General features: G+C 40.7%; 1 protein-coding gene across 2 annotated transcripts in view; it reads left to right on the top strand.

Moving 5' to 3' along the window:
* Positions 1–299: 299 nt before the first annotated feature.
* The window catches only part of bcas2 (BCAS2 pre-mRNA processing factor), a 37,807-nt gene continuing 20,036 nt past the window's right edge, over positions 300–18,070 (top strand). The window contains exons 1-4 of one of the 2 annotated variants that reach the window (XM_072251955.1): positions 300–383; positions 7,389–7,481; positions 10,106–10,176; positions 14,152–14,313. In XM_072251955.1, coding sequence (XP_072108056.1) covers positions 10,115–10,176; positions 14,152–14,313 — 224 coding nt within the window. In that variant the 5' untranslated portion in view covers positions 300–383; positions 7,389–7,481; positions 10,106–10,114. The remainder of the gene's footprint in view (positions 384–7,388; positions 7,482–10,105; positions 10,177–14,151; positions 14,314–18,070) is intronic. The other variant, XM_072251954.1, reaches the window with a different exon arrangement.

Raw genomic sequence — 18,070 nt, 5'->3', positions numbered from 1 at the left:
TGTTTACAACTGAATTACCACCCAGAGGGTGAATGTCCCTGACTAGGAGCTGTTAGATGAATAACAATAAACAGTCCTTTATTCTGCACTGATATACATTTGCTCGAATTTGAGAGAGAACAGGATCTTAGTGTTACAACTGACACTAAAATACAGTACTCTTCCCTTTCGTTGGCTGAGCCATGTGTACACACATGATCAACTCTAGGATCAGTCTGCCAATGGTTTATTGGAGTGTGTGTGATTTCTAGTGACAGATTTGCCTTTTCCCTTGCCTTTGTAGTTGAGAGGTCGTTTAAGGTAAAGTCCCACGATCATAAACAATTGAAGTAGCATCTTATCCTTGTGATTTGTGGCTGCTTTGTACTTATCTGCCTGCCAGAGTAAGTAGTACTTTACAACTACCATTCCTGTAACTCTTCTGTGTCAGATGTCTGAAATTTCTAATGTTGCAAAGTTATAATTTTGAATTGCATTTCAGGTGATTAAACAGAATTGTGGTAGTTTCAGTGAGTTACTTCATCCTTGGACTTCTCCATATGCATTTTGGGCAAGGAAAGTAAAAATGTCAAAGTTTAAGACTTGCTAGTACCTGCTCTTCTGTACTGAACCAAGCTAGAACCATTTAACAGGGAATGCCATGTTGACAAGTACAGTTACCCACTCTTCCTTCAGACATTGCTGCAACTCCAAGAATTCCAGGCTTCTGCTCTGAGGATCACCTGCACCATCATGCTTTAATTGATGCAGTGCTGATTTGGGGAAATGATGGTTAAGTTTGCGAGTTAAATTACGACAAGTAGTATTGACTCATATTTCCTTAGATATGGAATATTCAGAAATTCATTAAAAGGCGTTAAGATAGAGTCCAGTTTCATTTCCATTTGATGGGAAGCTGAATGGAGTTTTGTAAATTAAAATGCAGGGAAATGACCAGTAGCAGTGAAATGAAGTTGAGCGCCACAATGATCTGTCTCATTGAATGGTGGAATTGAGACAAGAAGGTAAATAATCTAGGAACCTGGAAATTCAAGTATGCTATTTTCATCCCTTTGAATCTCTTCTGCAGTTCTTAGATTGGTCATGATCTGACTTGCTACACAGGCCATTTCCTGGTATTCTGAGCATAACACCCTATCCATAATCTCAATGGATTGCATCTATGCGTTTTAAAAGATCTCAGGAAGAGATGACAGAGGCAAATCTTTAAGCATTTAATAATTTCTTGCAGAATGTGAAAGGGTTTGAAAAAGTGATATAAAATTAATTTAAGAAAGCGGAAAGGACATTTTTTTAACAGACTTACATTGCTGGTAGGCAAAATAGTGAAATTTTTTCTAAAACAGACAATATTTTAGTAATGCAAATTCTAATGAGAAATAACACACAATTCAAAGTAAGTAGTATTGACAATTATGTTGGTTGAACCACATCTAATCAATTATTTGTCCATTTTGAAGTCTGTCAATGTCCTGTAATTTTCTGCAGCTCCCACTGCCTAACAATTATCACTTTAGGATCTAGAGATTTTCGTAGAATAGTGTTAGCATGACGCTATTCTAGCTCAGGGTGTCGGTGTTTCGAGTTCAGTGCCTGTGTCCTCTGTAAGGAGTCTCTGTACTTCCTCCCTGTGGAATGCATGGGATTTCTTTGGTGCTCTGGTTTCTCTCACAGTGCAAAAACGTACCAGATAGGGAAATTGTCCAGTGATAAGGTTAAATTGGGGTTGTCAGGGGCTGCTGGGTGGCATGGCTTGAAGGCCTACTCCATACTGTATCTCTCTTTAAAAAAAATAGAGAGAATATTTTCTCGAGTGTGGAAAGAATAAGGTTCAAAGGTTCATGTTATTATCAAAGTATGTATACAGAATACAACTCTGAGATTAGTCTTCTCCAGATAGCCGTAAAATACAGAAAAACAATGGAACTCATTGAGGCCCCCCCCAGACGAAAAATAAACAAAACTCTCAAACCCCAAGCCCCTTCAGCCTCTCCACCGCATAAAAACTAACAGATTACCTATTCGGACACGGCAGCTAAAACATCAAACCCCTAGACACACCCCACCCCCCAACCTCTCCCTCACACAAAAACTAACAGATCGCCCATTCGGACACGGCAGCTAAAATGTCAAACCCCTAACCCCCAACCTCTCCATCACACAAAAACTAATAGATTGCACACCCAGACATGGACACAGCAGCTGAAACATCAAACCCCTAAACACACCCCACAACCAACCTCTCCCTCACACAAAAACTAATAGATCGCCCACCCGACACGGCAGCTAAAATGTCAAACCCCTACACCCCCGATCTCTCCCTCACACAAAAGCAAACAGATTGCCCTGCTGACACGACACAGCAGCTAAAACATCAAACCCCTAATCCTCCTGACCTCTCCCTCATATGAAAACTAACAGATCGCCCAGTCAGACATGGACGTGGCAGCTAAAACATCAAGCCCCTAATCCCCTAAACTCTCCACGCAAAAAAACAGCAGCAATGACATTAAACACCAACCCCTCCCTCATCCAAAAAAGTAACTTATCGCCCACCTGCCAATCGGCAAGAAGAAAAAACACAAAAACTGAAGGAAACCAATATAAACTACAGTCCACAACAATAGCAATCACATATGTCTCAGAATTACAAAAAAATACTCCATCACCATCAAGGCGAGCCAACAGCTTGAACTCGGTCCTTCTGTGGGGCCTTCATCTGCCGAGACGTGTTTTTTTTTTGTGGAGAGTGATGTCTGGCCCAACGCGGCCTCCCATGGGAGCGACCTCCAGCCTGACCTGTTCAGAATGACTGCCGATCCGGTCTCCTCCGCATTCGCCTTGATGTTCCAAATGCTTCAATCAGCGAGAAATGCAGTCAAAAATGGCCCCATGCCCCATCTCTGGTCTCCTGTTCGGAACAGCTCGTGCTCATGGTCCTGTTCTGGAATTTTCTTGGGGACAGCAGAGCACTAGATCACTTGACTGAATGCCAAAATGTAGTCACAGGCTTCAACAGTTTCCAAACATAATTTAAGATAAAAAGAATAAGCAAAAGGCATAGGAAAAAGTGAAATAATTAACTATCTTGAAGATGTTGCCTGAGGAATTGTTGTTCACTGGCACCATCTTGAATAATTAGATGCTGATAGTATAAGTAGGTTGCTAAGAAGCTAAACAGAGAATTCAGAATAAACTACTTTATTTAGGGAACGCAAACACGAAATCTGCAGATGCTGGAATTTCAAGCAACACACATAAAAGTTGCTGGTGAATGCAGCAGGCCAGGCAGCATCTCTAGGAGGAGGAGGTACAGTCGACATTTTGGGCCGAGAGCCTTCGTCAGGACTAACTGAAAAGAAAGCCAAGAGCTGAACAGTTGATTGGCAAAAGGATATGAGAGGATCATGGGACAGGAGGCCTAGGGAGAAAGAAAGGGGGGAAGCCCAGAGGATGGGCAAGGGGTATAGTGAGAGGGACAGAGGGAGAAAAAGGAGAGAGAGAAAAAAGAAAGTGTGTATATAAATAAATAACAGATGGAGTACGAGGGGGAGGTGGGCATTAGCGGAAGTTACAGAAGTCAATGTTCATGCCATCAGGTTGGAGGCTACCCAGACGTTCCTCCAACCTGAGTGTGGCTCATCTTTACAGTAGAGGAGACCGTGGATAGACATATCAGAACGGGAATGGGATGTGGAATTAAAATGTGTGGCCACGGGAGATCCTGCTTTCTCTGGCGGACAGATCGTAGGTGTTCAGCAAAACGATCTCCCAGTCTGCGTCGGGTCCTAGCCAATATATAGAAGGCCGCATCGGGAGCACCAGTTGCAGTATATCACCCCATCCGACTCACAGGTGAAGTGTTGCCTCACCTGGAAGGACTGTCTGGGGCCCTGAATGGTGATGAGGGAGGAAGTGTAAGGGCATGTGTAGCACTTGTTTCACTTACAAGGATAAGTGCCAGGAGGGAGATCAGTGGGGAGGGATGGGGGGGATGAATGGACAAGGGAGTCACGTAGGGAGCGATCCCTGCGGAAAGCAGGGGTTGGGGAGGGAAAGATGTGCTTAGTGGTGGGATCCTGTTGGAGGTGGCGGAAGTTTCGGAGAATTATATGTTGGACCCGAAGGCTGGTGGGGTGGTAGATGAGGACCAGGGGGACCCTATTCCTAGTGGGGTGGCGGGAGGATGGAGTGAGAACAGATGTGCGTGAAATGGGGGAGATGCGTTTGAGAGTAGAGTTGATGGTGGAGGAAGGGAAGCCCCTTTCTTTAAAAAAGGAGGCCATCTCCCTCGTCCTAGAATGAAAAGCCTCATCCTGAGAGCAGATGCGGCGGAGATGGAGGAATTGCGAGAAGGGGATGGCATTCTTGCAAGAGAAGGCTTATAGTAGACATCAGTAGATAAGCTAATTCAGGGAATATGGAATTTGCTACAAACATTTGAAAGATCAATGAATTAGCAATTATGGTAATATGGCACAAAAAAAGAGTTGAGGCTTAGGCCAAGATGCTATTGAAATGCAGGTCAGACTTGAATGGCCTGCTCCTATTCATGTTCTTTGTGTTCTTGTCTTATGATGACATGTGAGACTCGGTTCTGACCTATGAGTCCACTGCGGACCTAGTTCTAGAGCCTGGGTCAGGTGAGACTGTTGCTGCTCCAATACTTCCATAACTTCACTTGCCACAATACAGTGTCTGGAATCCAACAAGTTTTCCACCTGTATAGAGCTAATCAACCAAATGAATGAGGCATCATTCGAACAACATTACATTCATTCCAGGGCCATAGTCATGCCTACTGCTGCCACTCAATGGCATTAGCGCTGCTTTCATATTTAATGATATATATTTGAACAATGAATCAATATATTTGAGGAAAAAAGCAAAAGATTACTTTCAAATCAAATGGTAGGTAATACCACAGTATATTCATCTGGATACAACTTTGTAAATATTATCTAGAAAATATGGTAAAATATGCTCATGAGATCACTTTTTGTTAAGTTGTGGCCATATTTTAAGAAAAATGCAGTTGCAATTGTGTGTATTCAGTCTCATAATATTTTGCCAAATATCAGGCTCAGAAAGAACTGTAATTCCAAGTATAGTAACTTCAGTATAAAATTGAGTTACTGTCAACATAATAAATCTAATCTATAAGTGTAATAATGTTCAGTCAAGTTCAAGTTTAATTGTCATTCAGCCATGCATGTATACAGCCAAACGAAACAACATTACTCTGGGGCCAAGCTGCAAAACACAGTACCAACCATTATACGGAGCACAAGGCTCGTATAAGATAGCAGTAAAATACATCACACTAAAAAATATAGTTCAAGACCCTGAGTATGTGAATATTGCAGCAGTCTCCAGTTGACCACAGTACGGCTTGCCTTCTGCTGAGCAAACGCTGGGACAGCATTGACCCAGCTTGGATGTTGTGCTACACTGCTTCCGGGAGAGCGCACCGACTCCAACGCCTCTCTCCTTGGCGGCTGTAAACAGGTGACACTGTGGCTTGAGGCCCAGTCCTTGCCGCGACTGTGGCCACCCTGTTCTTAAGCCATCAGCCAATAAATCTGACTTTCAGCATTTCACATTAACAATGTCCAGCAGGGTCTTGCAATCACAACTAAGGCAATCATTCGTTATTGGACTGCCCACCGCCTTCACGCAGCAGCTTCTCTCTGAAGTAGGCAGCAGCACGATCTGCAGCAAGTCCAGCTCCTTCAGTGTCTCCGCCACTAATGTCATACTTTAAATTCTTAACATCCCCAGGGTCTTGCGATTGTTTAAAAAAAGTTGTTTAAAAAGGATAATAACACCTTTGGTTGATGAAGCCATTGTGGTCAAATGTGCAGCAATCTTACTGGAATGTTATCAGATGTTACTACATTTGTGATTTTTAAAAATTACATAGTGGATTCTGGTTAATTAGGTCATCAGTTAATTGGAACAGCCACTTATTTGGGACAACTGTTAAAAAAACAACTAAGAAAATAGCTGGTATCCCTTCGTTTATTTGGGATGCTATGCTGCTTAATTGGGACAGATTGTTGCTGAACAGTTTCTAATTAGCATCAGTTGTGTGCAACTGTGAGGGTGTTAGATACTACACTCTGCTTACAGCAAACAATTTTTAAATAGCATCAGTTATGTGTGTTTGTGTTCAAAAAGCAGTGATTTTCTGAGAAATAGTAAGCCAGTTCAGATCTGTCTTGTTCGCTGCAATTTCAAGCATTGAGGCTTGGAGATACCAGAAATGACCAGGAGTGAAAATAAAACTGCTTCATGCCTTCAACAAGTTAGGAATTATGAAGATTTGGAGGATGCAATCGTTGACAGCATTGTATAAAGAGAGTCCATTATCTGCACTAGATATCTGTTCATTTACAGTCTATCAAAAGAACACAGCAGCATATACCGGATGAATTTCCTTGTCGATAATCATTAGGAATGAATGCACCGTTTTATAGTATTGGCAGTGTTGTAATTTGTTTCCTGTTTCATTTAAATGCGTAATTTTTTTTTAACTCAAAGCCAAAAATGTACTTGTCCTGATAAGTCCCCATTAGCCAGAATCCATGGTAATTGTATTGTACATTCTATATAAATAAAACACCTCATTTTTTGTTGTTTTTTTTTACGATTTGAATTGTGTATTGATTATTGCAGAAGCTTTTGCTCTCCAGAAAAGCACGTTGACTTTGTGCTTGAAATTGTCTTTATTTACTGGTTTTGGCCAATATAAATTTTAATAAAGTGCAGGATTCTTCATGAAACATATTTACAGCATAAAGCTTGGTAAATGTTCATTATCCATCAGTCTTGAGAACTAAAATAGGTCAGAGTTAAATAAAAGATTACTCTTAGTGCACTAAACAACCAGGAAAACTACATCTGATCTTCAGTAATAGCAAAAGTATATTTCATTGATACAAATTAGAAAATATACTGTAACTTCAATAATCTTTAATAATGTAATCACATGTTACTGAAAATACGTCACAGGTCCAATAATATTTGTAAAGGGAATAGGATGCTTTGTTCCTTGAGTATAGGTCATTCCTTTGTAGTAGTTTTATCCTTTAAGATCCTATTTCCTTTTCTCTGGTAACTCCTAAACTGAGTAGAGAAGTGGTCTCTAAAAGATCTTGGACAGAGCTGCACCTCTGTTGTCTAACTTGGCACAGGCAAGGGATCAGGAAACTTCCTCATCTGTAGGACTCCATGGCATTGAGCAAATAAGTGGTTTGGGCTGCACACGTTTGGCTTCAGTTTCACTCTGTATGAACAATCAAAAACATTTACTGTACCATTATACTGTTGTATTCCTGTATTATTGGGGAACTTCAATGTTTAGATTCTCATCACTTTATTCTTAGGCAGCTGCACTAGTGGAAGAAGAGACGAGACGTTACAGACCAACAAAGAATTATTTAAGTTATTTGCCTACACCTGATTATTCAGCTTTTGAAGTGAGTATGCATAGCTTTTTAACTGTCTGGAACCTGTGACTCTACTCCATTTAACATATGAAAAAATACAGAGAAACTGCATGTTCTGGACGATGTTTTGCTGATGGTGTATAGAAAAATAAGAATACAACTGAAATTTTTCAACTATTTGTTCAGATGTTTTTTTAATGTGTAAATTTAGCAGTAAATGATGCAGTTCATGAAGGCATTCTAGGGTCAAAATAGTTGTCTCAAAGTGCTTTCTAGGTAATGCCCTACTCAAAACAGTGACTGAGGCTTTTTGGTGAAAATAAATGAAACTGATTTATCGCAAATATTTTAATTTTCCATTCCACTATGCTTTTGAAAAACAAGGTATATATTGAGAGTAATGGAGATCAAAGGAAGGTTTAGGACTTCACATCAGGTAGTTACATTTTAACAAATTATAAACAACTGCTTGACATAAGCTGCTGCTTTGGTAAACTCGTAGATTAATGTCTGAGGTTAGTGTGATGGAGGTGAGTGCGGAAGTGAAGACTGTTAAAACAATAGATAAAGGTTGGCTGGAGAATGAGCTGTAAAGCGTCATGATAGCATAGTGTAAGTTACAAGATTTCTAGGTGAAACAGTAATTTCCTTGCACATCTTCTGATTTAATATGGTGTACTTGGTGTTCAGAATGTGCCCTACTGGAAAACTCAAGTGAAGGTTGGCTGAGTACCTGTATTCAGCCCACAGACCTTGCCACTTTATTTCTCTATCAAATTCCCACAAACGATTTGCACCATGTATTAGTTCACAGATAACCTGTGAGTTGCTGCCACATGATTGGCTGATTAGATATTTGCATTAATGAGTAGGTGTACCTAATATAGTGGCCACAGAGTGTATGTAGTCCCCCCCCCCACTGAAGATTTGATTAAGTTTTACACTTATTGTTCTAATAAGTACACTGCAAGTTTCCTGCAGATGATCATGTAGTAATTCTGTGGTGGATGTCTTTGTATGGTCTTTGACAAGTGCAGTGAAGTTGATACTGTTCACTAAACACTATTATACTACAGAACGGGCCAGCTCTTCAATCAATACTACTTTACTGCCTCAAGCAAATATACACTTCTACTTTCAGCATATTAGTTATCAAGAGTAGGAAGAAATAATAACAGAGCAGATTCCAATTGTTTGGCTACATAATTAGACTAGGTTAACCAAATGAAGACATGAGTTAAAAGTGCTACTGATAAATGGGTGTTGAAAGATACACTGTACCAGACAGAAGCAAGATTGAATATCCTAACTAAGATGGGGTGGGAGTGTGGAAAAGGAGCTGAGATGACTGGTTGATAATTTTATACAACAAACCCTACACTATTTCCTTGCTCTTTGCATAGCTCTTTGATACACAGTACTGCTGTGGTCTTAATTATGTATTTTCCCTGGGGTCCAAAATTGTAGTGTTTATTTAGTGGAATACTTTGAACTAATTTTGAAAGGTGTTTTGCTTTATTTTTGTTTTTACAATCATTGTACTAACTGCTGAAGTTTTGGACAAAATGTTTTGCATACTTTGCAACCACACAGCTCCTACAATCTTCCTAGTATACTGGAACTATACCTGTCCCTTTCCTAAATCAGAGATCTGTCTCTTTGTTGCAGCTCTGATTGTGCAATTTAGAAAACGATCATTCCCCCATCTCCATTCCCCCACACTCTTTCCCTACTTTTGGCTCCTTATTTTTTTCTGGCTAAAAATTTCTGTGATGTAATTTTGCCTACCAGTAATGGGATCTCAGGTTTTCCTTTTATGCAAATGTATGCATGTAGGCTGGAGGTTGACAACATAGAAATAGAGTGTAGTAATTGGTAATATACAAATATTTGAAGTGTGTGTAGTAAATTGACCCAGTCAAGAAGAGGTTGTGTGGCTGTCGCAATGCTTGCCTGTGGGTTAGGATATACCCATAAATGTTAGTCAGTAAAGTTGCTTTAAAAAAAGCCATCATTTGATTATTAGTCTAACAAATGTAATGAGAGTAATTAATTATATTCACATCTATGGGGCACCGGATGCCTCACCTTTTCCCCGGAATTGAGCACGTATTGGGGAAAATATAAATGTTGATGATTTTAAAAGTAATTTATTTCTGATTTTTTTCCTTGTTCTTGATTTACTGGATGTATCATTTTTTGAACATAACATCCCAACTCCTGTATTCAGTACTTTGATTTATGAATGCCAATGTGCCAAATGCTCTCTTTAAGACCCTATCTACCTGTGACACCACTCTCAAAGAATTATGGATCTGTATTCTCAGATCCCTCTGTTCTGCCACTCACCTTGGTGCCCTACCATTCATTGTGCAAGTCCTACCCTGGTTTGTCACCCAAAGTGCAACGCCTCACTTGTCTGCCATTTTTTCACCTATTTTTCCAGCAGGTTCAGATTACACTGCAAGCTGTTATAGCTATCCATGTTGTCGTCCATACCCACAACCTTTTGTGTCATCTACAAATTTGCTGATCTGGTTTACCACATTATCCAGATCATTAATATAGTTGACAAACAACGATGGACTCAGCACCACTAGTCACAGGTCTCCAGTCAGAATTACTAAATGGCTTTTATTTAACTTCCTTTCTAGACTGAGATCATGAGGAATGAATTTGAGCGACTTGCAGCCCGTCAGCCGATGGAACTGCTCAGCATGAAAAGGTGAGTTCACAGGCTTGGTGAGGAAATGCAAAAAGGGAAGTATGTGTGCTACGTCTCAAAAAGGACCATTTTATATCAAAATATAATTTGTAACATCAAGAACTTGATAATTGAGAATGGTTTGAAGAAGTTCAATCTCTTGGAATTGAATTCCGATTGGAAGAATCTGTGAACCATGTAGTTCACCGTATGATCCCAAATGTGATTGATTTGATAAAGAAGTAGATAAAATATTGTAGCACAAAGTGAGGCCGTTTTAGCCAGTGCCAGCTCTTAGAAAGATCTTCCAGTGAGTCCCATTTTCCAGCTGCTTTGGCAAAGTCTAGCAAAGCTTTCATTTTTGAGTATTTATCCAACTTTGTTTTTTAAAATTATTTTCAGTGAATTCCAGACCTTAATTAATGAAAGTATTCTATTTTTACTAATGCCTGCCTTTACAGTTATTTGAAAGCCATGGCTCTTGGTTACTGAGCCATCTGTCAGGAAAAACTGTTATGTTATTTATTTTTTTAAACCCTTTCCGTGCTTTTGATATCCTCAGCTACATGCTGTTATCTTCTTGGTCTCAAGATCAATCCCATCTACTCATTATGTAACAAAAGTCAACATCCTTAATGCCATTTCAATAGGCCTTCACTGTATGCTTTCCAAGGCTTTGATATCTTTCCTAAAGCGTGCCCAGAATTGGATTTGTACTTGAGCTGATCAGTAATTTTTATATGTTTGATATCTGGACATATAACCAGATTGAGTTTAAATTGACACTTAATTTTGACCAGTCAGAAAATAGGGGTATTTGGTGTAAAATATTCAATCTTTGGTTTATAAAAAAAAAGTTGGCTCGTTAAGTTAAAATTAATAGGAGCGGTGACGTGTAGAGCCAACCTCAGATAGGTACTTCAGATACTTAGTCTTGAAGTTTTTCCTAATGCTGTCTGGTTTTTCTGTTGCCCTGTTTTGGTGTCATGTTATGTTCCAAATCAAAATAATCCACCGTGGTTCTTGTTTTGAAATGCTGTTTCATGATCTCTGTTGAAGTTTCTGTGGAGGTTGGGCACTGCCCTTTTGGGATTGAAAGATGCCCTCCAAGATTTGAATAAACTAAGCTCACCCTTGCCTTTATGTTTGAACAGTCATACAACACCACCTTTGTATTAATATAAGTGCAGTTATAATCTGGAATCTAAGTTCTATTGTACACTGAGTGAAGAGTGTGTTCCTGAGGAGGAAGACTCTTTGCTTCAAAACTCAAAGCATTGAACAGATCAAATAACATCAGTAATAACATCAGATTTGAGAACAAATTATAAACACGATCTCTCTTCTACCTATCGCCGGCTAGCTTGTACTCCTTCCCCTCTCCCACCATCTTATTTTGGGTTTCTGTCCCCTTCCTTTCCAGTCCTGATGAAGGGCCTTAGCCACAAGCTTGACTGTTTACTTAGGTGGTGCCTGACTTGCTGAGTCTCTCCAGCATTTAGTGTGTTGCTCAGTAGAGAGGGAAAAGCATCAGGCAAGGGCCTTATAACAGAACTGGAAATCAAACGTGTTTTAAGTCGCAGAGAGGGCGAGGAGTGCAGAGAACAGTGTGAGTGTAAGCAATTTTAGTGTAGGCCAAAGCTGTAAAGGTTAAAAACTCTTTGTAAAACTAGCAGACTGGGATAGGAGAGGAAAAAGATATTGTGGAACAATCTATGTTCCGTGCCTATTCTGGTATCTGCCCCCCACTTTTCCTTCACTACATCGACGACTGCATTGGCGCTGCTTCCTGCACGCATGCTGAGCTCGTTGACTTTGTTAACTTTGCCTCCAACTTTCACCCTGCCTTCAAGTTTACCTGGTCCATTTCGGACACCTCCCTCCCCTTTGTAGATCTTTCTGTCTCTGTCTCTGGAGACAGCTTATCCACTGATGTCTACTATAAGCCTACTGATTCTCACAGCTATCTGGACTATTCCTCTTCTCACCCTGTCTCTTGCAAAAATGCCATCCCCTTCTCGCAATTCCTCCGTCTCCGCTGCATCTGCTCTCAGGATGAGGCTTTTCATTCCAGGACGAGGGAGATGTCCTTTTTTAAAGAAAGGGGCTTCCCTTCCTCTACTATCAACTGTGCTCTCAAACGCATCTCCCCCATTTCACGTACATCTGCTCTCACTCCATCCTCCCGCCACCCCACTAGGAATAGGGTTCCCCTGGTCCTCACCTACCACCCCACCAACCTCCAGGTCCAACATATTATTCTCCATAGCTTCCACCACCTCCAACGGGATCCCACCACTAAGCACACCTTTCCCTCTTCCCCCTCCCCCCCGCTTTCCGCAGGGATCGCTCCCTACGTGACTCCCTTGTCCATTCGTCCCCCCCATCCCTCCCCACTGATCTCCCTCCTGGCACTTATCCTTGTAAGCGGAACAAGTGCTACACATGCCCTTACACTTCCTCCCTTACCACCATTCAGGGCCCCAGACAGTCCTTCCAGGTGAGGCGACACTTCACCTGTGAGTCAGCTGGGGTGATATACTGCGTCCGGTGCTCCCGATGTGGCCTTCTATGTATTGGCGAGACCCAACGCAGACTGGGAGACCGCTTTGCTGAACACCTACGCTCTGTCCGCCAGAGAAAGCAGGATCTCCCAGTGGCCACACATTTTAATTCCACATCCCATTCCCATTCTGATATGTCTATCCACGGCCTCCTCTACTGTAAAGATGAAGCCACACTCAGGTTGGAGGAGCAACACCTTATATTCCGTCTGGGTTGCCTCCAACCTGATGGCATGAACATCGACTTCTCTAACTTCTGCTAATGCCCCACCTCCCCCTCGTACCCCATCTGTTATTTATTTTTATACACACATTCTTTCTTTCACTCTCCTTTTTCTCCCTCTGTCCCTCTGACCATACCTCTTGCCCATCCTCTGGGTTCCCCCCCCCCCATCTTTCTCCCCGGACCTCCTGTCCCATGATCCTCTCATATCCCCTTTGCCAATCACCTGTCCAGCTCTTGGCTCCATCCCTCCCCCTCCTGTCTTCTCCTATCATTTTTGATCTCCCCCTCCCCCTCCCACTTTCAAATCTCTTACTAACTCTTCCTTCAGTTAGTCCTGACGAAGGGTCTCGGCCTGAAACGTTGACTGTACCTCTTCTAGAGACGCTGCCTGGCCTGCTGCGTTCACCAGCAACTTTGATGTGTGTTGTTTAAAACCCAGAAGTATAGCCAGATCTCTGTAGAGAATAAGGGTGGTACCTGAAATTGCAGCCCTGAAAACTTGATGTAAATTTATTAATGTGCCTAGATGGAAGATGAGATGCTTTTCCTTGAGTATAAGCTGTGTGTGTTTGGAGCAAAGTAGGAAGTTGAAGATGAGGATTGGTGGTGGGTGGTAAATGCAGTTGGAATAAAGAATTAAAATGATAAGTGTCTGGAAGCTCAGGATCATCTCTAGACTGAACAGAGGTGTTTTGGAAAGTGGTCAGTCAACCTATGCATCATGTTTTGCCAATGAAGTGGAGAAGATATCAGGTACACTAAATACAATGCACTAGGTTGAAACAAGTGCAGATGGATTAGTGCTTTGCCTGTATGGACTATCTGGGTAGTGAGGAAGACAGAATAGAAAGGAAGGTATCACATCTCTAACGGATGAATGGGTAAGTAGATTGAGAAGGGGAATGATTGGAGAGAAGGAAGTGTGGACCAGGGAGTTGCAGAATGTATAGCCAGATATCTGGCTCTATCCAAAATTCCAGAAAGTCTGCTGATCAGGCATGACTAAATTCCAAAAGATGACAGTCGAGCAGAGTCTTACTGCACAATCAGAGGAATTTGCACTTGTGAAAGATTATGTTGGCGGCAACTTATGGAATTGAGGATACTCTGCATTTTCAGTTGATGAGGGAGAAAAGAGAGCAGGAAGAAGAGAAAATTCCTTAAGTAATTGTCAATTCATTCTTTATTTTTCTTTCTGTTTTATAGGTATGAACTGCCTGCTCCATCTTCAGGACAGAAGAATGATATCACTGCATGGCAGGAGTCAGTGAACAACTCCATGGCACAACTCGAACACCAGGCAGTGAGAATTGAGAATCTGGAGCTGATGTCGCAGCATGGATCAAATGCATGGAAAGTCTATAATGAGTACGTATGTCAAAGTCGCTTTATTGTAACCTGCATAGGTACTAACTGCATGCAGATGCATCACAGGTATATGGCGTCATACAAGCAGCATTCACCTGATTGTAAAGTACACAATTTTTACATGAAGGAATACAACTAGAACAAAAAGAATACATGTAGAATGATACACATCATCAAATCATATAGCATAAAAGAAAAAAACATTTAGCCAATCATGTCAGTAGTGGAATTAAGGGTGTGATTAATTTTATTCACCTGCTCTTTCTAAGTAGCCTTGCAATTATTTCTTTAACATCCTGTTTGGTTATGACAATTTTTTTCCTTTCTAAAACATATTGATTTCCCCTCTTCTGTTCCCCACTTTGGTCTCTTGCCTCTTCCCACCTGCCTATCACCTTCCCCTGGGTCCCCTCCTTCTGTTTTTCCTATGGTCAATCTCCTCTCCCATTAGATTCCCTCATCTCCAGCCCTTTATCTTTCCTACCACCTAGCTTCACCTATCACCTTCTACCTATCCTCCATTCCCTCCCCCCCTCACCATTTTTTTTCTGGCATCTTCTCCCTTCCTTTCCAGTCCTGAAGAAGGGTCTAGGCCCGAAACGTCGACTGTTTATCCATTTCCATGGATGCAGCCTGGCCTTCTGAGTCCTCCAGCAACTTCTGTATGTTGCTTTTGATTTGCAAGTGTCCAATTCCATTTGTAACTCCAAAGTTTCTGAACTGACCATACTGTACTTTCCCATAATTAGGAGGTTATCTGATAGTTGAAGATATTGTCCCCATACCAAATTACTTCCCCCCCACCCCCTGCCCCAACCTCACCACCCCACCTAATATAGTGATCAGAACTGTCAGCTCCCATTGCTGAACAGAGAAAACAACTATTGTCAACTTTGAAGTTCCCAACTGTCTGTCAGCTTGTTCAGAACTGAATCACTGAATATCATCGGGAACGATTAGACACTTTCTTAGTGATAATTATTGCCTGGTCATTTGAAGTGCAAATATGACTTGATGTACATAAACCCAAGCTTGATTTTCAGTTCAGGTCAAGGTCTATTTATTAACAAATCTCTCTGTTATCCAAGGAACTGTGAAAGGGAGTGAAATTACTGCAATTATTAATAAACATCCTCACTTTTCAGCTTGTGATGCAGGGAAGCTAAAAGTTCAGAAACTCCTATAACTCCAGTTTTTGTGAAGAATTATAGCACCAATAATTAATACTCATTTGAGTATGAGGTGGGGTTTTCTTGCTCTCAGTTGTTAAAACTGCTAGCTTGCACACATTAACAAGGAAGGACAAGAAAGTGAATTGCTCTGCTTGTGGAGTTGGCCTGCTCAAGGATAATAGCAGTGGCAATACAATTGGTGGCTGCAGCACATCTTTTTAAAGATGAAAATGGTCAGTCAGAATTTTAGATAGGATTGAGTTACCTTCTATGGTCTGTACTTGGAAAAATAACGTTTGATTATTGGAGGGAAATTTTGGTGAAGCTATAGTGTCTTGAAAAAGTATTCAGCCCCACAACTATTTTAACATCTCTTACTGTCTCATTTTCTAAATATAAGATGTATTGAAGAAGGATTTTTGAGTGAATCTACAAAATGTGCATCGTATCACATCAAAGGAAAATTACAGAACCTGTCAACAATTTATGAAAAATTAAAACCAGAATTGTGAGGCTAAAAATGCATTCATCCCCTCTGTAATTACTACACTAACTTTCTTCAGGTGCAATACTGTATATTACCATACCAATTCACCCGATTTGTTGATGTAGAAAAGTGGGGGATGACCTGTTTTCAATGAATTCGCTTATGTTTCATGGAAATACAAAGAAGTTAGAAAGGTATATTTTTTAAAAAAGACTACCATTTAACTGAGTAACAAGTTATGTATTTAAACGAAATACAAAACAAATTAGAACACTACTACTACAGTGCTGTAAAACTATGTATTAATTCCAGATAGTTATCGACAGGAGGATTCATCCAGTGTACGTTACTGTGTTCTTTTGATTGCTTATAAATTAACAAAATTGGTGCAGATAATGGACTTACTTCGTTGCCCTCCTGCGTGAAGTAGTGTCATAAACCAAAGATAAATTTCTTGGCATCCTGTGTAGTCAGTAGGTCAAGTTCAGATATGTCATCTTCATCACTTCCCTGTCTTCATATTTACTGCCTCGGTGTTTTAATGCAATGCTTTGGTCAATTGTGTCCTCCAAATCTTCATTTTCATTGTAACTCTCGATTATTGACACCTTCTAATTCTTCGCAGTTCCTAATTTGGTGAAGTAGTGAAATTGCTACATTTTTACTCCCGGCTGTTTCTAGCGTCTCAAAGCTTGAAAGCTTCAAACCACAGTGAGCAAAACAATTCTAAATTGTCTTCCTGCTTATTTCACGCCAACTACCAGTGAAAAACTCACTGCTTTTTGAACACAAGCACGTGCAACTGTCACTATTTAAAAACTTAGCTCTGAGCAAGCTGTAGTGCCTAATGGCCGCACAAGTGCACGTGACTGATACTAGTTAGAAACTATTCGCAAACTGTCTCCTATTCCAGTTAAGCAGCAAGCATAATGTCCCAATTAAACAAAGGAAATCCGGGCTATTTTCTCAATTAGTTTTTGTTCTTTAAGACTTGTCCCAAATAAGTGGCTGCTCTGATTAACTGATGCCCCAACTAACAGGAATCCACTGCATCTGATTTTTACTTCCTTTCTTCCCACCTCCAGAAACACTTGTTTCACTTAACGCAACAGTTTACTTGCACTTTTTTGAACTTGGTGTATACTATTCATCACTTGTGATGTGGTTTACTCCACACTGGAGACCAAGCAGATTGTGTGACCACTTTGCAGAATGTTACCGTCCCTTCAGTCTGTAAGCATGCTAGGCTTTCAGTCAACAAGCACTTTAATTCTCCATTTCATGTCTGTTCTCATTTTCCTCCTGTCTCTTGCATGGTTTTAAAGGAAGCTCAGTATAGAGGACCACATGTAATTGTTTTAGGCTCAATAATTGACTTCCACCATTATGGACAATAAGCATTTCCATTATTTTTATTGCAGATTCCTTCCATATTCTTTTGGTAATTTTGTCATTTTCTACCTTTTTTTTTCTTATTGTACAATTATTTCCTTTTTGTCTAAAACATTGTCTTTTCAGATTCTGTCACAGATCTTTTCCTTTGTTTTCTCTGCCCCGTCCCTTTCTCTGTATCTGTTTATCGGAATCGGGTTTAATATCACCACCAGTTAGCTGCAGCAGCACATATATTTTTAAAAACTATAAATTGCAATAAGAAATATGTAATATACAATTAAATTAAGTAAGTAGTGCAAAAAGAGAACAAAAATACTGAAGTATGGTGTTCATGGTGTCATTGTCCATTCAGAAATTTGTTGTCAGAGGGGGAAGAAGCTGTTCCTGAAATGTTGAGTGTGTGTCTCAAGGCTCTTGTACCACCACCTTGATGGTAGCAGTGAGAAGAGGGCATGTCCTGGGTGATTTTGGGGGGGAGGGGGTGCCCTTAATGATGGATGCTGCCACCTTGAGACATTGCCTATTGAAGGTGTCCTGGATGCTGAGTTGGCTAGTGCCCATGATGGAGCTGGCAGTGTTTACGTTTTCCGATCCTGTACAGCGGCCCCCAATAACTGATGGTGATGCATCCAGAATGCTGTCCATGGTACATCTGTAGAAATTTGAAGGAGTTTTTGGTGACATACCAAGATTCTTCAGACTC

Source organism: Mobula birostris, chromosome 3 (genome assembly GCF_030028105.1).
Source record: "Mobula birostris isolate sMobBir1 chromosome 3, sMobBir1.hap1, whole genome shotgun sequence".
In the NCBI taxonomy this organism is placed as follows: domain Eukaryota; kingdom Metazoa; phylum Chordata; class Chondrichthyes; order Myliobatiformes; family Myliobatidae; genus Mobula; species Mobula birostris.
This window is presented reverse-complemented; position numbering and strand designations above follow the sequence as displayed.